The sequence below is a fragment of the Pantherophis guttatus genome, chromosome 1, assembly GCF_059756535.1.
Source record: "Pantherophis guttatus breed Tessera chromosome 1, ASM5975653v1, whole genome shotgun sequence".
Classification (NCBI taxonomy): domain Eukaryota; kingdom Metazoa; phylum Chordata; class Lepidosauria; order Squamata; family Colubridae; genus Pantherophis; species Pantherophis guttatus.
This window is the reverse complement of record NC_142063.1, coordinates 216566594-216588314: the sequence shown is the minus strand read 5'-3', so window position 1 is coordinate 216588314 and position 21721 is coordinate 216566594. Positions and strand designations below refer to the sequence as shown.

The window sequence follows — 21721 nt, the reverse complement described above, 5'->3', positions numbered from 1 at the left end:
CTTGAGATTGTTATGTAGAGTAGACTTCTATAATAAGAGTTATATGGAATGACAGTTTTATTTCCACTTCTCGTGGTTTACAAAATAGCAATGCTGCAGCAGTGCTAAAAGGGCCTAAAGTAAAAATTACCCTCTTCTACCCTCCTAGAATATATGAGCCAATTATTAGGAGAGTGATTCTGACAATAGCCATATTCACCAAATAATTGCAGCTAGCTGCTATTTATCTGAAATTGGAGAAGGGAGCAAGGCTCCATGATACAGAATTTGAGGTAAAAACAACAGTCAGCTAGATAAAGCTTGCTAGCTTGAGAGATGCAGTTTTAAAGAGATAGTGAGCTATGTACATTCTAAAATTCCCACAAAGCTACCAAGTCTCCTTGGCAAAAAGGGAGATCATTAAATCTGGAGTCTCTCCCATCCCACCACTTCACTATCTCTACCCAAATTTGCTGGGAGTATTTTCTGACTGACCCCTGAGCTTTAGGCCAGTCTTTCCCTCTCTATAAAGAGCCGTGGTGGTGCAGTGGTTAGAGTGCAGTACTGCAGGCTACTTCTGCTGATCACTGGCTGCCAGCAGTTTGGCAAATCGAATCTCACCAGGCTCAAGGTTGACTCAGCCTTCCATCCTTCCGAGGTGGGTAAAATGAGGACCCAGATTGTTGGGGGCAATATGCTGACTCTGTAAACTGCTTAGAGAGGGCTGTAAAGCACTGTGAAGCGGTATATAAGTCTAAGTGCTATTGCTATATAGTGGACTGTATTCCTGCAACATCCCATTGATTAGAATTATGGATCATGCAGCCCAAGTCACCTAGAAGTCAGCACGTGAAGGAAAGACATCCGGTGGCCCTTATCCTTTGTTTGAGATGCTTCTGTTTCTGTTCACGCTCTCCTTCGCCACAGCTGCTTTGCTAAATTGAGCAGAGCTTGGCATGGCCGGGGATGAAAGGCAGCCAGTGGAAGCCGGGGAGAGAGAGAAAGAGAGAGAGAGAGCTTCAAGCATCTGTGAGTGGCTGTTAGGCGCTTGGAGTGCAGCGGCATTACAGCTGTCTGTCTGCCTAATGTTGCCCAGAGGACACTTGTAAGGACTGATGGCATCTCTTCCTGAGAAGGGCAATCAGATCTTCTCCCTGCAAGGGGCTCAGCTGCACTTCTGAGCTACAGGGAACTTTCTGTCTATGTTTTTGTTTGTTTGTGAACTTCACTGAAGGAAGCCTTTATGTTTTTGTTTTGCGAACTATGACTGAAAACAGCCTCGGTTTTTTATGGGATTAGATCTGCAGCATAATGTCACTATTGCTGGTCTGAGTAGGTGTTGCAGAAACCCGCTTGTGGCGTTGCCTCTCCTCAGTAAAAAAGAGAATTGCATCTCATTCTCCGTTCAGTGGGAAGAAAAAGATTTAGCACTGCACCATTTTCTTGGCAGCTTTCCTTCCCTCCCTCCCTCCCTCCCTCCCTTCTTCCTTCTTTCTTTCTTTCCTTCCTCCCTCGTTCTTTCCTTCCTTCCTCCCTCCCTCCCTCACCCCTTCCTTCCTTTCCTTCCTTCCTTCCTTCCTTCCTTCCTTCCTTCCTTCCTTCCTTCCTTCCTTCCTTCCTCTCTCATACCCACATTTTTTAAAAAAATACAGAAGAGGATTGGACAAATACAGCCTAAATTAAGAACTGCAAATGATATTTATTTGTTCTTATATAAAATGGCAGTTTTTTCAATTAAAGCTAAACAATATATTATTTCTTGCTTTTACATTTTTATCGTACATTTTACTAATTTGTGAGGACAGAGTTTTTTCAATTATTATCACACATCCCAAAGGTTTGCTCTGGTAAAAAAACATGTTTTGTACTTCCTTTATGTAACTCCCACCAGTGTTAATCTTGGTGACTTCTGTAGAGGCATGAGCAGAGGTCTGCATTTCTATTGGCTTGCAGTTTGTTTGTTTGTTTTGTAGTGTGATTGGACAAAAGTCATTGTTTTGTTTTAAATTGTTACTTACCAGTACATTGGAGAATATATTTTCAAAATTGTCCATATTTACATGAGCTCTAAAGATAAAGCGTACTTTTGAATCAATCAGAATAAATACATTTCTGCTAGTCTTGGATAATGCATATAAAAAGGGTTGTAAAGCAAGTAACAAAATAGTCCATATCAAGTAAAAAAAAAAGTAATGCTTGTTTCACTGCAGTTCTAACTATTCTTTTCCACAGCCCTTTTTGCAATCCTATTCCATTATAACAGACAAAACCAAGTTTAGGAATATCATTACCGACTCTGAAAGCAATCAGATTTGTGACCTGATTCTATATATTAATTTTAAAAAGCAAATTTAACTGAAATAGGTGGAATTTCCTAAGCGCACTTAAGAATTGGAGCCCTGGACATGTTAAAATCCTTTTTATCATAGTGTTCATTTTGCAACATAATAAACACCTTTTTCCTGGCATTGCAGCCTCTGATCCCTTTAAGCTGTGCAGGATCTTCATGAGCCATGTGTTCTCTCACATGAGGAGCCAGCCTCTAAACTAAGGGAGTGAGAAATTGGCTGGTGCTACAGGCAGCAGCCTTTAAACCCCGGGAGCTTCAGTAGCGTAGGAGTGGCAGAGAAGCTTGGCAGATTTTTCCAGGCTCCTAAGCCCGACACATAAGTGCAAGACCCCAGACCCAGATAGTCCTGAAACCCTTGTGCTCCTTGCCAAAATGAAGTAGTGTTTTTTTGTTTTTGTTTTTCAAGCATCAGTCAGTAAGAGAAGCGGAAGGGTGTACATTTAATGGCTTAAATCAGATGATTGCTCATCAGTAGTCCTAATTAATGACTTGGTGTATGCATTTTCTCTCTCTCTTTCTCTCTCTTTGTCTTCCTCCCTGCCTTTTGTTCTCTTAAATGATTGCTTCCTTGCAGAATTGCCAGAGCTCAAAGCGGAGAGGTTGTTTCCCAGCTTTGTATTATGCTTCATTTATTCAGACAGTCTGTTCCTTTCCCCAATCAAGCCTCTCTCTCCATTGAGTGGGTGCAGGTTTTTCAGAGCAACATGGCAGAATGTTAGAAACACTGTGCTCAAAATGTGGTGATGTTAACGAGGGGAAATCGTTTCAGTTGGAATACATATGACCGATAATTGATGGCTAGGGAAAGAGCTTCTAATTTATTTGTGCACATTCACAAGCTGCTCTCATTTTACAGCCTCTGTTCAGCTGTGGAGGTCACGTCTGGGCCGGGTGATGTACTCCACGGCAAACTGCCTGCTAATGATGAAGGTAGGTGGGTGCTCTTGCTGCAGATTTACCATATATACTCGAGTAGAATGTCAAGAGAGGCTGAAGAGAAGGTAGATTGCCGTTTGCGGTCATTTGGAGGCATAGCTGGCGATTCCTGCCGAAATCATTTCGGAGGTGAGAGAAACAGCAAAACAAAAGGACTGGATTTCCAGGCTGCCACAGTTTTCTTTGGCTTTTATGTATTTGTTGGCAAGAGGTAGAAGCCGACTTGTAAGAAAAGGTTTCGAATCAGGAACACATTGATTCAAACTCTAGCAGGGTCATCACATCCCTTGTATCCAGATAACATCCTAAAACTAGTGACACCCGTTATTCAAATTGTGTTCTAATATTGTTTGTGCTGCACACATTCACGCTGTCATTGATTTCAGGTTCAGATGTGGTGAAGCATAATATGTACATATCTCCATTTCTTTCTATTGCCATTGGAAAAGAAAGTGCAACAATATCTTTCCTGTTTTATAAATGCTCTGAAGCACAGAAATGTTTGGCTACTAATAATACAAAAAGGGCAACGGATAATATCCTCATGGATATTAACAAATCAGTGAAATCTCCAGAAATGTTTTCTTTTTATTTATTTTTCTCTTTTTACTTCTCTCTGTAGTAATAGCATTGGTCTCCATTGTCAAGTCCCAAGCTAAACCGGGTCATTGTGCAATCTATAGGGTCTCTATGAGGTTAAGTAAATTTCAACTGAAATCTTTGTGAATGTTTGTAGTTTCTCTTGCAGGACTAAAAATTGGTCTCCAGGTGAATTAATATCCCCTCATTTAATTTGTTCAGATGCCCTACTAAGGTCAGTGTCTTAATTTAATAAAGGGCTACGGACCAGTTCAAAAATTCATAACGAGACTTTTCCCGGAGGAGTAGCTGAAGAAAAAAAAGCTTCATTTGACCAATGCTACCATTCAGAATCTCCCTACTTTTCAGTTCCCCTTTGCATGGCTAGTGTCACTTTGGAAGAATAAACGTGATTTGTTGTGAATTTCCTCCAAGATATAGATGAATGAGCATGCTGTCAGCCTTTACTTCCTTGTCTCAGCTGCATTTCTGATTCTTGCCTGGAGGGAGTTGAGGCTTTCGAATCAGTCCAGAGAAGCATTTTTCTTCCCATCTGTCAATTTATGCAGATTTCCTTTAAAAAACAGTGGGAAGATGAAATTCTAGGACCGTTCAGCACTTCAGATTTGAGTCCAAAAAGCTGCTTGGAAGCACACACATTGTCCCTTTCTACATCTCTTTCAAGCATCTGGATCTTTATCTGGCTCATAATCTTGGGAAAAGATGCAGCTACTTTAAAGAGTTGCAGAGAGGATTACATGCACATTCAGAAGATTTTTGGAGAGCTGAATCTAAAACGCCATACAGCCCTACTTCTTTATAACTGGTTTATGCTACATCTAGTAAACTCAAGGTTAGCAGCAAACACAAGAAATATAAAAATACGGTATTTAGCTAATATAATTTTGCAAATCTTATTGTTTAGCTTACTTCTTGCACATGTTAAATTAGCAATTGTTAAGATGGCTCATGTATACAAATAGTAATATGATTACCAGATGACATACTATCACTTAGAAAGAGCACTATGTAGTAGGCCTTTGTGATCTTTGGGCTTAGCTGTAAGCTATTTTGTATATTGAGAAGCAGTATAACAAAGTGATTGCGACCCTAATATGGAGCTTACACAGAGTAACAAATTATTTGTGAAAAGGAATTCTGTATATATTTCTAGTGTATTCAAGCATACCATTGCAAATTGCAAAAACAAAAAAATGCATCTTTGGGAAGTACATTCACAGCCACTTCCCAGATCTAGGACAACTCGCTGCGGCCAACTTGCCGTGGCCAACTAGCCATGAGACAACTCACTGTGGGTCAAGAGTTACACTAATATTGAAGAAATGGTATAACAGAATCATTAAAGAAAAGATGCCAAAGGAGGGACAAAATGAAATGGGAGCAGCAAAAATTAAAATATATTTTTAATTATTTTAAATAATTGAATTTTTGAATTGTCCCATTGCAAGTTGTCCCGCAGTGAGTTGGCTGTAGCGAGTTGTCCTGCGGCAACTTGACCATGGCAAGTTGGCTGCAATAAGTTGGCGATGGTGAGTTGTCCCATTCCACAAACAGCTTGCGGCATGGAATTATTTTCTTAAGCTGCATTTCAAACCAACAATTGATAGGTCGTAAACTATTTTTCAGTAGCCATTTGTATGGCTACTAGTCTTGTGTTTTTCTTTTAGTGCAAATACTTGGAATACACTACTATTTCTAACAACCCTCAATAAACTATGAAAAGCAATATTCATACTCTGGTAGCCACAAAGTAGACTTTGCTCTCTTCAGCAAGTTATCTAAACCTATCCATAGTCTTCAGATCTACAGGATCCATCACAAAGGGGTAGTTATTACCATATATATCTTTGGATAAAAATTCTATGATATTTGACAAACATAGAAATAGCATTTAGACTTATATACCGCTTCACAGTGCTTTACAGCCCTCTCTAAGCATTTTACAGAGTTAGCATATTGTCCCCAACAATGGTATTTTATAGGCCACCCCCTTCCCCTTGAAAATACAGGTTGAGTTATAGCCCCTGGAATTTTCAGCTGTGTAGGAATCCTGGAAGGTATCATCCCAACTAATTTGGGGAATAAATAGTTGGAGAGATTAGATAGTATATATTGATAAAAGATGCTTTAGCAAAATAAGTCAAGGGACAATAATTTTAAACAAAAGGTTTCCTTGAATAGTTGGAATTAGGAATTTTAAGGTGTGAAAAAAGTGGCTCTGAAATGCACAAATTTCAGAATCGGTTCTTTTTCTTTGTATTTAATTTTCTTATAGCAACTCTCTTTAGTAGCAGCTAGACATCTGTTTTTTTCCCATGTATAGTTTGTTTGTTCCATCACAGCTCAATCTTTGTATCCAAATGCAATCTTGACTTTAATACAAAAGACATGTCTAAAAGCAGATTTCTAAAACCATTTTATGCATTTAGATTTCTGCATTTTTTGCATAAAGTTCAACTACTTAAGCTTTTTTTTTAAAGTTTCCCAACAACTTTCTTTAGATATCACTGATTGCATTTCACAACTTGGAGTTATTTTCCATCCAGTCATTCCACCGAGCAAAGTTCACATGATACATTCAAAAGAGTACTAAAAATTGAAATTTGAGGCATCAACAGAATTCAGGGAACTGTACTCTTGTGGTTGTTTTATTTATTTATTTATTTAGGCCCTTCACACTCTCTTTCACAGCTCACAAAACATTTCTTTAACTTCAGAAGAGTAAATGTGAGGGACTGGGGGGGATGTGTGGGCAAATATCCCAACATTATCTGAAATTGCAGTAAAGGTACTTTCAGTATTGTAGTTCTCTGCAAATGTATCTTCATCGTGGTAGGAAACATAAGCCCAGTGGAAATATGATTTGTAGCTGTTGCCCTGGTGTTGTGTGAAATGGGACCTGCCACTGTTAGTACTACTGATGCTGAGTACCTACTGGAATATACTATCCTTTGCCTGAATCAAGGATCTAATGAGTAGACTTCTCCCGGCTGACTTCCCATCAGTTCTGCTGCAACTGCCACTGTCTAGATCAAATTCAGATCACATCTGAAGGGTGTGGAGGATGGGGGAGGGAAGGAGTCTCCATTCCTTATGCTTAAGCAACCCATTCAGTTGGTCAAAGAGTTTTGTAATGTATAAATAATAATGTGATGAAGTTTGCAAAGTTACTTACAATAATACAAGATGCACTTCTATAAAAATTAACATTTTCTGCATAAATCATAGCCTCTATATAATGGTGGAAACTATTTTCTTGCATTTTTTTTTACGTTTTAAAAATAGCTTGATAATAAAGTTAATTAACATTAACAGTGTCTAGAATTCCTATAAAACAGTATTTTCATGCCAATAAGACTTGAAATCAGACAAGTACAAATAATTAGGAGTATATATTTACAAGAATTTGGTGCAGCTTTTATATTCTATATTTCTTCCAAAGAAGTCATTTAGTTGTCAGCTGTAATTTAATGTGTCATGAATAAATTAGATTTCTTCGGAATTGCTGTAAAATGCAGCGTGCTGCCATCTAGCGACAGCCCTCCCTCCCCTCCCCAAAAGTCAGTAGCATACATTGCATTCTTATGAATTGGGAAATCAGTTTCTTTCTAACAAAAAGCACAAGTAGATTACTAAGAATAAGGAATAAGATGAGTGAAAGGTGCATTTCTTATTAATTGGGCACTGATATGCATTGGTAGGAGTCATTCAGGCCATTGGTCCCTCAATCTCTGTGGGTTCAGATGTCAAACTGCTCTTACTGATAGGACATTTTTTCCCCTTTCTGTTGGTCAGAATCTGCCTTCCAGGAATGCAAATGCATCACTCTGTGTCTTAAACTCTAGAAGAAAATAAAACAGGAGTTTGTCTTTTGCATGACATCCTTTCACATATTTGAAGGATGCTATCATTTCCCTCCTCAAATGTCTTTCCTCAAAGCAAAAGCTACTTCCACCTCTCTCATCTTTCATCTCCTATCATCTTTGTTAGCCCTGCTCAAAACATATTGCGTGTTGTTTGATTCCTTCATCAGACGTGGTGGCCAGAACTGGACACAGTATTTGAGGTAGAGTTTGATCAAAGAAGAAGAAAGCTGTGTGATTCCCCGCCACAATTTGAAAGTTATATTTTAGTTGATACCACCTAAAATCGGGTCTGTTTTGAAAGCACATTTTGATTTATCCCCTGCAGTCAATTGCTGTTCAAAAATATTTTTTTATATGTAATATTATCAAACCAAGTATTGTCCCATTCCATGCCCATACGTTTGATTCTCCTTTCTTAAATGAAGAACTACAGATTTGTCTGCTAGACTTCATTTGGTTATTTTCAGCTCATTCCTCAAACCTACCAATATTGTTTTGAGTTTTATTTCTCTCCTCTAGTGTTTATACTCAATTTTGTGGCATCTGAAATTTAATAATAATTTCTTAGACTAAGAGGACTTGAGACTTGTGCCATCCCATTCAATATCTCTAGCCAATCTCTGATGACAAAAGCCATTGATGGAGACACCATGAATATGATTTTCAAGCTAATTATGTGTTTAATTAATTGACATGCTATTCAGCCTACATTTAACTAGTTGCTCAATATTTGGTGCTTGACCAGATATTTTGCTTGAATCAAAATGTATTACATTTCACATTCTGTTAAAGAGATTCCTGATAAACTGATTATCCGTATTTTTTGGTCTATAAGACACACTTTTCCCCCCTAAAAAAGTGAGTGGAAATGTCTGTGTGTCTTATACAGCGAATGTTGCCGAAGCCATGCCAGACCCCCACCCTTCGGCCTCTGCCTCCCAGCAATGGAGGGTAGAGCCGAGGATTTTGTACAGTATCTGTATGACAAAATCGCTCAGATTCGGGAACATCTGGACTCTGACTGGGTAGATTCAGCGGGGAGGACAGAGGCAGGTCTTGTGAGTATTATCTGGGAAGAGTTTGATTCTGTGACGCCTGAAGACGTGGACAGGATACTGGGCAGACTGAGCGCAGCCACATGTTTACTGGATCCGTGTCCCTCCTGGTTGGTGCTGGCCTCTCGGGAGGTTACACGAGGCTGGCTCCAGGGGATTATAAATGCTTCCTTGAGTGAGGGTGTCTTCCCTGCCGCCTTGAAAGAGGCGGTGGTGAGGCCTCTCCTCAAGAAACCTTCCCTGGACCCGGCAGTGTTGGCAAATTATCGTCCAGTCTCCAACCTTCGCTTCGTTGCGAAGGTTGTTGAGAGTGTGGTAGCGCGACAGCTTCCTCAGTACCTGGATGAATCGGCTTATCTAGATCCGTTCCAGTCGGGCTTCAGGCCTGGATACAGCACAGAAACGGCATTGGTCACATTGGTTGATGATCTCTGAAGGGCTCGGGACAGGGGTTGCTCCTCGGTCCTGGTCCTATTAGACCTCTCAGAGGGGTTGATACCATCGACCATGGTATCATGCTGCACCGGTTGGAAGACTTAGGGGTGGGGGGCACCGTGTTGTCGTAGTTCTCCTCCTTTCTCTCCGACCGGTCGCAGTCTGTGTTGACAGGGGGGCAGAGGTCAACCCCGAGGCCCCTCATATGTGGGGTGCCACAGGGGTCGGTCCTTTCGCCCCTTCTGTTCAACATTTATGTGAAGCCGCTGGGTGAGATCATCCGTGGTTTCGGGGTGAAGTACCATCAGTACGCTGATGACACTCAGCTGTACATCTCCACCCCGGATCACCCCAATGATGCCCTTGAAGTGATGTCCCAGTGTCTGGAGGCTGTGCAAATCTGGATGGGAAGAAACAGACTTAGGCTCAACCCATCCAACACCGAATGGCTGTGGTTTCCGACGTCCCGATATAGTCAGTTGGTGCCATCACTGACTATTGGGTGTGAGTCATTGGCCCCCACGGAGAGGGCTCGCAACTTGGGTGTTCTCCTGGACTCACGGCTGTCTTTAGAAGAGCATTTGATGGCTGAGGCCAGGAGGACTTTTTATCAGGTTCACCTGATCCGCCAGTTGCGTCCCTTTCTGGATTGGGACTCGTTACGTATGGTCACTCATGCCCTCGTCACTTCCCACCTGGACTACTGCAATGCTCTCTACATGGGGCTCCCCTTGAGGAGCACCCGGAGGCTCCAGCTGGTCCAGAATGCGGCCACACGGGTGGTTATGGGAGCGACATGGCGCTCCCATGTGACTCCCCTCCTGCGCGAGCTGCACTGGCTCCCGGTGGTCTTCCGGGTGCGCTTCAAGGTTTTGGTTACCACCTTTAGAGTGCTCCATGGCATCGGACCGGGGTATCTACGAGACCGCCTTCTGCTACCAATAGCCTCTCACCGACCAGTACGCTCCCATAGAGAGGGGCTCCTCAGGGTGCCGTCGGCCAAACAGTGTCGACTGGCGGCCCACAGGGGGAGAGCCTTCTCTGTGGGGGCACCTACCATCTGGAACGAGCTCCCCCCAGAGATACGGAAGATCCCGGACCTGCGCACGTTTTGCCGTGCTCTCAAAACTTTTCTATTTCAGCAAGCTGGCCTGGCCTAACTCCCATCTTTTAAATTTTTTAAATTTTTAAATTTGTGATTTTATAAATTGGGTGTTTTAATCTGTGTTTCGGCCGAAATATTTAATAATTTTAAGGGATTTTTTTAATATTTGTATTATCTGTATTTTATCTTGGCTGTTCACCGCCCTGAGTCCTTCGGGAGTAGGACGGTATAGAAATTTGATTAATAAATAATAAATAAATAAATAAATTTATCTCCTTGCAGCAAACAGCCTGGTCAGCTTCAGCACAGCCTGATTTAGCACAAGCAGCTGATTGGCAGTTGGATTGGCCTCTCAGAATACCACCTATCACCTGTTCCAGATTGTCGGGATCACCACCGCCTGTCACCACTGCCTATCGCCACCTCCGTGTGCCCCATTTTCAGCCTCTGTTTTTGGCCTGTTCCAGGTGGCAGGGACAGGCGGTGGCGGCAGCAATCCCTGCCACCTGGAACGGACCAAAAACGGGACGCGCAGAGGCTGAAAACGGGGCACCCAGAGGCAGTGATTGGCGGCAGCAGTGACAGGCGATGGCGATCCCCGCAGCCTGGAACAGCTGATTGGCAGTTGGATCAGCCTCCCGGAATACTGCCTATCAGCTGCTTATGTTAATCAGGCTGTGCTGAAGCTGACCAGGCTGTTTACTGTTTGCTGCAACAGTAGCAAACAGATTGATTGATTGATTGATTGATTGATTGATTGATTGATTGATTGATTGAATTTCTATACCGCCCTTCTCCCAAAGGACTCAGGGCAGTGAACAGATTTAAGATTTCATATACATATAATAATTTTTTATATATATATATAAACAGTAAATAATAAATTGAGTCAACTTGGTGTATCTGCTAAGATCTTGGCATAGAATTTAGATGTTTATGCTAGCCCTGCTTGTTGAAACAGAAAGGTCTTCAGGGCACGTCGGAAAGTGCGAAGATCTGGGATTGTTCGTATTCCAGGGGGTATTTTGTTCCAAAAAGTAGGTGCCCCCACAGAGAAGGCTCTCTCCCTTGGAACTACTAGACGACATTGTTTTAATGATGGTACTATGAGTAGGCCTACTCTGTGAGAGCGTATTGGTTGGTGGGAGGTTATCGGTTGCAGCAGGTGGTCTCGTAAGTACTCAGGTCCTAAGCCATTAAAAAATAAAATTGCTGGGAGGCAGATTTTTTCCCCCTTGTTTTCCTCCCCAAAAGCTAGGTGTGTCTTATACTTCAGAGCATCTTATAGTCCGAATAATACGGTAGTTATGAACTCTAATACAGGTAATCCTCATTTAACAACTGCCTCAGATAGTGTCCATTTACAAATGCAACAGTAATAAATGGTAATAAAAAATTAATTTTACAATCAAGGCACACATTTATGACAACAAAAGCCTTCAGTGTGAAATTGATTAAGATCTGGTCAGTTTCAATATGAACTGACTGGCAGGTTCTAATTGAAGGTCATAGAGCTGAGATTGTTAACTTGATTGTCCTAGGGAGCAAAGCAGCTCAGGAAGAGATAGCTTATTTAATTTCTCTGTCCTGCAAGGGGACAAAATGGGGGAAAATGGGACAGGCACAGGACACTGTATGAAAGGAATTTAGCTGAATGAGATGGCAGCAACCAGCAATCTTTGAAGCATATCTCTCTCTCCCGCTCTCTTCTCTCTCTCTCACTCTCACACACATACACAGAGACACACGGTTCACTTAGTGATCATTTTCTGTACCAATTCCAGTAACTAAACAAGGACTACCTGTATAACAAGAGCACATAACTTAAATAGATGCAGAGAGCGAAGACTACAGCATGACTTCAGGAAATAGAGAAATATTCAGAAATTAGATTTTGCTTAGTTTACACGAAAGGGCTCATAGCTTAAAATGAGAAAAGCTATTAATTGGCTATCATCACATTCATAAATTAAAAAATAAGCTCATAACTCCACAAAAATATACTCCATATTAGTCGTAATGGGGGAGTAGGGTTGGAAAACAATTGTGTGAATAAATTGCATGGGTTTGAATACTGAAATATGAAATCTCCACAGCAAAAGATGCATTTTCGTAGTCATCTAACTATTTTGTTCTCCTTCCATCTCTCTCGTCTTTCTTATCAACCAATTAAAATACTCTTCTAGCAAAATGTAAGGCTGGTGCTTAACTACTTCCTTTTAATTTAGATTCACCTTTCTAATATAAAGGAGACAAAGAACATAAATCTGTATATGATTATGTTACAGCAGAATTACTTGACTACAGAATGGTTCTTGCCACTCTGCAGGCTGCAAGGAGGGCAAATCAAAAATTTTATGACTGCCTTGGCCTTAAGACTGGGGATCAATACTGTAACTGAATTTTAAAGAAAACTTTGGTGCTGCCCTATTCCTGTTTTTAAAAGTGGGACATTAGCCTGGATTTCTTTGGGCCAGGCACTCATTCTCAGCCCAACCCACCTCACAGGATTGTTGTTGTGGGGAAAATAGGAGGAATGAGTATTATGTATGTTCACTGACTTGAGTTATTTATACAATAAAAGTGGGATTAGATAAATAAATTTAAAAAATCCAATTGTACTTGTAATTTTCATTAATTGACTTGTCCAAATACAATTCATACTCCTCCTCCCTCCACCCCCGGTTGAAGCATCCCTGTATGCTGTGCCTCAATGGAAAAGCTGGTGTGCCTGAAAGCAGAGTAGGTGTTAGGGCTTTGCATCTGGCAGCATCTCTGTTGGAGAAAGGCGGAAAGAGGAACAGATGGCAGGAGGCACCTTACTGCATATGGAGCTTGTGTCTGAAGAATGCATTTGAAGCCTCCCTTCCCAGGTGTGTTATGACCACAGCTAGCCAGAAATCCACACCTGAACTTGGACTTTCCAGAGAAGAGTGTAATACAATTTTGGGAATAACTGAAGTGTGTGTGAGGGAGAGGGGCAAGGAGGGAGAGGTGAGACACAGGATCCCTGCTGGGAATTCGCAGAATTGTTACCTCCAGGCTTGTGTGCAGAACTATGAAGCCCTGTCTATAATAGAATTTCTTTGTATTTGCTCCCATTCAGGGTACTTGGTTTTTAATTTCTCATCAGTGCCTGCTTTGTGGTGTTTTATTCTAACACAGCCTGCGTTTTAGGAACTTGTCAGATTAGAAACACAATAAATAAAAATAAAAGAATAGGAGCCCAATCGTACCGCTTCCTCGCTGGTGTTCTTACTATTGAAAATATGTTCGCAGAATTAATTTTCCTGCACCAAACTGATTTTCGTTTGTTTTTTTTTAAACTCAATTTTTGAAGATGCACATTTAAATGGACACCAAGGTATCTCCCTCAGGAAGCTTATATATGGTCAACAAATAAACATTCCTAATTGCCCCCCCCCTTTTTTATAAACCATTCTTCAGAAGCATTGAACAGTAATCAAAAGAGGGAGGATGGGGGGGGGGGGTTCCTATTCTTTCACTGAACCCCCATCCCAGCTCTGATGAGCTCATTTGAAATTCCCTTCATTTAGCTGTAGCGATGGTTCCCTCATGAAGCAACACATAAACTGTGGCCATTTTCCCAGCATGAATAATTTTCAGAGCATTGGAAATCTGGCCGACAGAGCAGTTGGCACCACAGAAGAGGTTTGCTTCCCATGCAGAATGATAAGGAACAATTTGTGTTTGTGTATATGCACGTGTATGTATGTCTTTGGGAGAGAGAGGAAGGAAACAGCCAGAGGATGCTTATTGTGATCCTGGCAAATATGAAACTGTTGCTTGCTGACGCCTCCCTGAATTTGATTCGACTTTGGGGCTGCTTTGTCCTATGTGCTGTGTGCCTGCGATAGAAGCAGTGAAACATTGCTCCCACGTGGGGCTGTCTCTTCTTGTGTGTCCGCTCCCTCTGCTAGGTGCCAAGAAAATACAAAATCTTGTCATTATATTTTTCAGGCATGGTGTCCTTCCCAATTTGAAGATTTCTGCTTCCATCTGTTTTATCATGCATGTCTGCAGCTTCGCTCACTTTAAGCTATATGGAGCACAGAATAAATGTTGACTTTGCCTCCCTCCCCCTTTGTGCTTGCTTTACCCCTTAGGACTATGTGCTTGCTGTGGAGACATATCACACCGTCATGAAATATTACCCAGAGCAAGAGCCTCAGCTGTTGAGTGGAATTGGAAGGATTTTCCTGCAGGTATGTACCTGATTCTGAATAACGCCACGTGAAAACCCTGCTGAGCCCCATTACATTAGTATTAACATAGGAGAGGTTTTAAAGTGCCCTAATTTTAGATAGTTGGATGTGTGGATTGTGTCATTCTGTGAAACAAAAATAATGACAAAGTATTGCCGAAAGATGTAAAGCAGATGGCTGCATCAGTACCAAATAAGTCTAGAAGGAAATATGAGGTGAATGTTCCAACAGATCAGGGAGAATGTCCTAGGTTTGTCCACCTAACTTCTTGCTATTCCAGAATACCTACAACTTAATTGTAGTGAATATTCTTTTGATTATTATTGAATGAAAATATAATAGTTGAAACAACAAACTCTGTAAACTCATTGAATTATTTGGTGAGCATTGTTTTGTAGACTAGCTGTTCCCTATTCAGTAAGAGATGCTGGGTATTTGATATTTTCCACTTTATCATAAACACACAAATACTGAAAGATGAATGGGGTGTAATAAATACTCCACATTTTCTATGGAATTCATGAAAATAACTTTTCATTCCCCAGATTGCAATGCCGAATTCTCTATAGTGGTTCTCAAGAGAAAGAAAAGGACCCTTTTGCCCTCTTAGCAACAAGCAGCCCTAGCCACATCATCTAATCAAGGCAATGTGTGTAGTTGACACAGCCAGCCAAATTATTTTCGCATAAAGGAAGAAAATCCTTAACATTTCTCCCATTCCTGGTGTAAAAGTACAGTAACAAGCAAATACTAACAATAAGTTGCCTGAGGTGCTGTCTCACTTTGCCTGCTTCCATTTTTGTAACATAGTAAATTTTTTTGATAGGGAAATTTATTTTTTGGTTTCCTGTGGCATTGGTGCTTTTTGAAAAAATCAATGCTGCATTTGTCTTCAGCATGAAATCTATGCTGCTCTTGTTTTTTCCCCATGTGACTTTAATACCAAAAGAAAATTTCTGTTTTCAGCATAATAACAAACACAAGAAGGGATATTTAATTGCCCCTTACATTGGCCATATTTAGCTTGCTGCTGACAACTCACTGAATCAGTCAGTTACAAATGGAGTAACACTGAATCAGACCATAAACCTCCAAGAAGTTACCACTGAAATTTAGTCACTTTGTGAAAAACGGAATGGGACAACCATTTTCTTCACAAGTGGAGACTCCCAAGAAGGCTTTGAGATATTTTTATAATTTTACAATATTTCAGAGTTTCCTCACTTTTATAACTAAATTGAAGAGTTTTAATATTTGATTATTGAATAATTTAATATTTGGTTCTGAATAATATGTATTAGACAGCTTGTAATAAATTCTGGGAGGTGGCTGGCAATTAGAAATTAACTCACTATATAATACACTCAGTATACAATAGTAACAAAAGCTGTTGGTTTGTAAAACTGTTATGAAGGAAAACTTTGGAATGAAGCACTAAAGCTCTTGAAAAATAAAAAAGAACTTGGCCTGGCATCAGAATGACACTAAGATAAGTGATGGGTATGACCTATGAGAAAGTCCTGCTTTGGAGGGTCTTGAGAAGCAAATTCAGAAGATCTTGAGGCTGAGGAGTTCGAGGCAGAGGGAAGTTGTCTTTCAAGTGTCCTGCTCCCAAACCATGAAGAATGAAATCCAGCCTCTACAACTAGGTTAGATAGCAAATGCACCTAAGGAATCTGTAGCATTGGGATCAGGACAATTGCAGGGAGTCAGCTGAAAGAAATGATTCTTTTTAAAGAAGCAATCTAACCCAGTCTTCTTTTGATTAAAAGAATATTATCATTAGGTGATTCACACTGAAAATAGCCTGTCGCAGGCAGAATATTAAAACATTTGTCAAATCATTCTTGGAAAAACCGCTTGTGTCCTCTTACATTGCTGAACAGACTTGCAATCCATCAAGTAAAATAGACGAGATTCCCTTTAGGAGACTGTTCTGAAGAGAGGAGCCGGCTTCCCAACTCTGCTCTTTCTTTACTAAGAGTCATCAGAGGCTGGTTTGCAGAAAGGCAAGATTCCCAACCTTGGGTACGATACAAGGAGATTGCCTGATGTCTCAGAGGAACAATCTGTCTGTCCAATTCATAGAACAGTGTTAACAGGCTCTGAAGGGACTCCGGTCTTCCTCAGTTCTTGCTCTTATCAAGGGCCTTGGGGGAAGAGGGATTATTGGACATTCTTGAATTAGTGGTTTTTACTGTCAGAGTGGAATCTTTTCCTTCCAGTGCAATAGAATGGAAGACGAAGCCCAAGAAACCCATTGGCTTGCTTACATAACCTTGAACAATAGCACTTGAAAAGCCTGTGGCTTTACAAAGGGGTCTGGAATCGTGGCATCACAGAAGCCGTCTCTCATTTGCCAGGAGGCCATGTCTGTGTGCAGTCTGAGAAGCACAAGAAAAGCTGTGAAATTGTGAGGGAGAGGAAATGGTTAGTTTGTTGGTTAGATTTATATCTTGCCCTTCTAATCTGATGTGTACTTTTAGTTTTCTTACAACAAAAGTCAATGCTAAAAGTTAAAATGTAAATTGAACTAGCATGAAATCAAGTAACTGTTAAAAACCTGATTGAAAAAAAAAACCCTGTTTTTAACTGTTTTCTTAATTTCTTTGAGAATTAAGGGAACACATCCCATAGCTTTGGAGCAAGGAAAGGGAAGACTGTCTCTTTGTGCTAGCTAAAAGGCCATGCAAGAGCCTCTCTTGTAGATGCTAACTGCCAAATAAGTTCTTGATGATGATGATTCTCCAAGTTTACCCTAAACAATTCGACAACTAGTGCTTGTTTCACTTATTTCATCCAACAAGTGATATGCCAGTATAAAAAGGTCATCACCCTCCATGTTCAATTAAAGGAATAACTAGGGCTAGGTGTACACAACCAGGATTGGTGTAGACCCATTCTGCACTATATATCATATATTAGCTCTCACCATCACAGTGAAGTTCTCACAACGCAGATGTTACAAGGATATATGGCCCAATTAAAAGATATTTTGAAACCTTTCTTACAAAGTAGTTGATGCCTATCAGCCTGGAAAAGATTACAAAATCAATTCGAAAATGTTAGGGCTCCACCAATTCATATTCAGTAACTTAGGAAACAAAGATTTTGAACAATAAAAATTGTTCAAAATTACTCCCAAGCGCACAGCATGAAATCATCCAAGGAATCACAAAGAACCCCAGAATAACTAACAGGAATATTCAGGCCATCTTTACCTTGGCTATTCCAGAATCAAAAACAGTAAAAACAGAGTTGATGGAAGAATAGAAGGCCAAAATCATGGCTCACAAGAAGAATACTGATGCTCATTCAGATTTGCCAAAAAGTACCTGGATATATTCCTCTTAACCTTCTTAAGGAATGTTCCATGGGCAGGTGAATCAAAAGTGGAACTATGTCCGATAGAAACCAAATACTACATTCCCTAATAACACTCTCATTCCAGCTATTAAGTATTGAGGTGATAATGTCATGGTTTGGGATTCTTTAGTTTAGGATCTGGGTAACTTGCCATCACTAAAGGAAGCATAAATTCTGCCTTGTATCACAGTATTTTACAGGTGAATATCAGGCCATCACTTTCATCTGGAGGACCAAAGAATCTGCAGAAGTTTATTCCAGTTTAGTGTGTTATGTAGTCTCCTCTTGTAATATTCCCAAAGCAAACCTGGTCTTGAGACCAGATACAAAAGATAAAGTGTCCAACTGAATGTAGCCCAACAATCACGCTTCTGGAAAGACTCTTGAATTTCCTGCCTGTTTAGCACTGCCCAAAGCCCTCAGCAGTCCATAATAAATAACCAAGAAACTGTTTTCCTTTGAGCAATAAGCCCCATCTTGCAGCAAGGATAAAATAATAATCAAATAAAACTCTAGCCCATAATGACCCATTTTTTATATCCTGTTTTCACTGCATGCAATAAATTGTTCTGGAAATTGGAATTATTTCTCTTTCTGACCCTCTACATAGGCCACTGAGCCAACGGTAATTAACCTGTTTTCCTTTGAGAGAACTTGATCAATCTAGATATTAGTTACTGAGATCTAGATGTTTGCGGGACCGCCTTCTGCCGCCAATAGCCTCCCACCGACCAGTACGCTCCCACAGAGAGGGACTCCTCAGGGGGAGGGCCTTCTCTGTGGCAGCTCCTGCCCTCTGGAACGATTTGCCCCCAGAGATATGAAGGATATCGGATCTCTGGATCTTTTGCTGTGCCCTAAAAACTTTTCCATCAAGCAGGGCTGGCGTGACCCCCCCCCCCTTTTTTTTTTTTTTTTTTTTTTTTTTAGCCTTTTAAATTGTCAATGGGTTTTAGTTTGAACGTTTTAAATTTTGGGCCAAAGTCAATATAATTCTTTTAAAAAATTTAAATTTTGTATTGGTATGTGTTTTAGTTCTGGCTGTGCACCACCCTGAGTCCACTAGGAAAAGGGCAGGATACAAATTGAATAAAATAAATAAATAAATAAATGTTTGAAGGAAGGAAAATCACCTCACTTAGTCTATGGGAAATTTAGAACGCACACAGGTATATATCATTTGAATTGGACATTTAGTGTGGATTTGTTCTTGCTGCCTTTTGGCCAGACATCAAATCTTTCTCAAATTACTGAACTTGAGAAGCAACTGATCTTCCCTGCGTCTAGTAGAAAAGGGCTCTTGTAACAATCTCAGAACCGCTTTCAGTTCAGAGTAGTGTGCTCATAAATGGAGGAATGGATTGGCTTTCAAAGGCCACCAATAAACATTTATATAAAATGCCTGGAATAAGAACTGGAAGGTTGTTTAATCAGCACTAGGAACAAGATACTGTAGGTACAACGTGCCTTAATTGGAAAATAAAAAGGGCTAAATAGCCATACATCATGACACTTCTGTGTCAGAACAAATTTATTTTTTAAAAAATGTGAACAAATTTATCTTTTGGTTCTCTGGAATATTTTCCTGAACATTACTGAGCTATTTCTAAAGAATTTCTATTTCAGATTTGATATAATTGGAGTGATCCAAGAGCTAGATAGCTCTGAATCAGTATATCCCACTTCTGCTATCTGCACATTGTCACACTTTGAAAACTTGTGTGTTTGTGTGTGTGTGTGTGTGTGTGTGTGTGTGTGTGTGTGTGTGTGTGAGTGAATGATTTACTAAAATCAATGTTGACCCAAACCACTAATTTTAGCTATGTATTGATGGGTTAGGTTGGTATTTATATTTGCTGTATATTACATTTTTATCTTCTTTTGCTCCTAATGTTGAAAGTAATATATTTATGAAGATCTACCTATTGATGAGCCTCTCTTGTGATTTGTTAATTAAAATAACTGTTACTTACCATTTATGTGCTATCCAGATTGGAGACATTAAAATGGCGGAAAAGTATTTTCAAGACGTTGAAAAAGTGACTCAGAAATTGGATGGACTGAAGAACCAAATTATGGTTTTAATGAACAGGTGGGAGACATAAATGCCAAATTAACCTTAAGATATGATTTTGCAAAGAATGCACTGTGAACATTAAGAGGCCCTAGAGAATACCCCTTTCTCCTCATTTATCTTTTATGTAACCTCAGCTGCCAGAAGAAAAACTGATTGGCACCTAGCAGCCTATGAGATTTGTATGACATAGTGTAACCCTGAAAAAAAATACCTTATTACAAGTTTTCTTCCTTAACCACTATATATATGCTTTGTTCTAGCCACTTTCACATGCAAATTTCTATATCAGCTTTACAGATTAATACTGCAATGCAGACTTACCCATAATTACTAAGAAGAACCATTTAACTCAGTGGAACATTGAATGTATTGGATCTAGAGTTGTGCTCAGCAAAATGTCATACATACTAGAGGAATTTCATATATGCTAGAGGAAGAGGCCTTCGTCACTCTGAGTCCTCTCTCCCTCTGTTCCTAGTTTCTCAAAAGTTGTACAGCATTATTGGGAGCACTTCCCAAAAGTATAGGTGCTTGCACTTGGAATAAAGCTTCAAAGAAACTAGCTAAAACCACTAACCATTGGAAGCTTCCATGGATCCCCTTTTTATCCGTGAACAAGAGAAATAATTATTGTACTCATTTAATGTTTTAAGTGCTTATCTAAAATTGTGAAGACCACATACTGTACATATTGGCAAATATATATATAGGAAACAGAATCTGCTAAAGAATTCCGTTAAGTTGTACCTCAGTGCTATACTTCTGTTCACCTCTTCATAATGTGTGAATTAGCTACTCTATCAAGTCATTGCTTCATGTTGCATTGTTTAATCTGACATTAAATTATAATTTAGATCCAAGATTAATTTATGAAGATCCATATCTATGAGAGAACATCCATATCTATGAAAAGAAAAGAATGTAGTTTCCTTTTATAACTGAGTCATTTTTGAAAGAATACATACATTTTCTCTCTTCTTCTTACTCTTATGTTTTAGGGCATTTCTCCATCTTGGTCAGAATAACTTTGCAGAAGCTCACAAATATTTCACAGAAATTTTGAAGATTGATCCATCGAATTCTGTGGTAAGAAATCTTAATGTTAAATAAATAGCCATGGTTTGTAAGCTTTAAAAGTAAATTGTCCTTTAGTGTCTGATTTATAATACTGTATGGATATACACATAGACTTTGACCGACAACCATAATGGAGGCTGCCATGAGTTATAATAGTTGTTAAGTGAAGCGCCCATGTGGATCACCTTACTTACAATGCTGCATCCCTGTTCTTCCTGATGTGGTTGTTAAGTGAACCATGGGGTGCCTCAGGGGCCCTAAGGCAGGCCTTGGGAGACCTCCCAAGGCCTCACCCACCCCCTGCGGTACGCCATGCTCCAGTTCAGACTCCTCTGGCCACATTGAATTATAGCTTCTCAAAAAATGGTGGTCACTTCCAAAACCTCGATGGTGCAGTGGACTAAGTGCTGTTAAGTTAGCTAAGACTTAGCTGCCAGCTGCCTGCAATTAGTGCGAGTTCAAATCTCACCAGGATCAAGGTTGACTCAGCCTTCCATCCTTTCGAGGTAGGTAAATTGAGGACCCGGATTGTGGGGGCAATAAGCCAGCTTTGTATAGAACAACACCGCTTAGAGGGGGCCGAAAGCCCTAATAAGCAGGTATATACATAAAAGTATGCAGGCTATTGCTATAATGCATTGTAAGACGC

General features: G+C 40.2%; 1 protein-coding gene and 1 long non-coding RNA gene across 3 annotated transcripts in view; one reads left to right on the top strand and one right to left on the bottom strand.

The window, feature by feature from the left end:
- The window catches only part of TRAPPC12 (trafficking protein particle complex subunit 12), a 75535-nt gene that overhangs the window by 52414 nt on the left and 1400 nt on the right, over nucleotides 1-21721 (top strand). For both annotated transcript variants that reach the window (XM_034432026.3, XM_034432025.3), the window contains exons 9-12: nucleotides 3186-3259; nucleotides 14454-14552; nucleotides 19910-20010; nucleotides 20994-21081. In XM_034432026.3, coding sequence (XP_034287917.2) covers nucleotides 3186-3259; nucleotides 14454-14552; nucleotides 19910-20010; nucleotides 20994-21081 — 362 coding nt within the window. The remainder of the gene's footprint in view (nucleotides 1-3185; nucleotides 3260-14453; nucleotides 14553-19909; nucleotides 20011-20993; nucleotides 21082-21721) is intronic.
- LOC117674190 (uncharacterized) lies at nucleotides 15806-21076 on the bottom strand. The gene is made up of 2 exons (XR_004593747.2): nucleotides 20961-21076; nucleotides 15806-16955 (listed from the first exon to the last, which is right to left on the bottom strand). It is a non-coding gene; the product is annotated as an uncharacterized LOC117674190 (long non-coding RNA).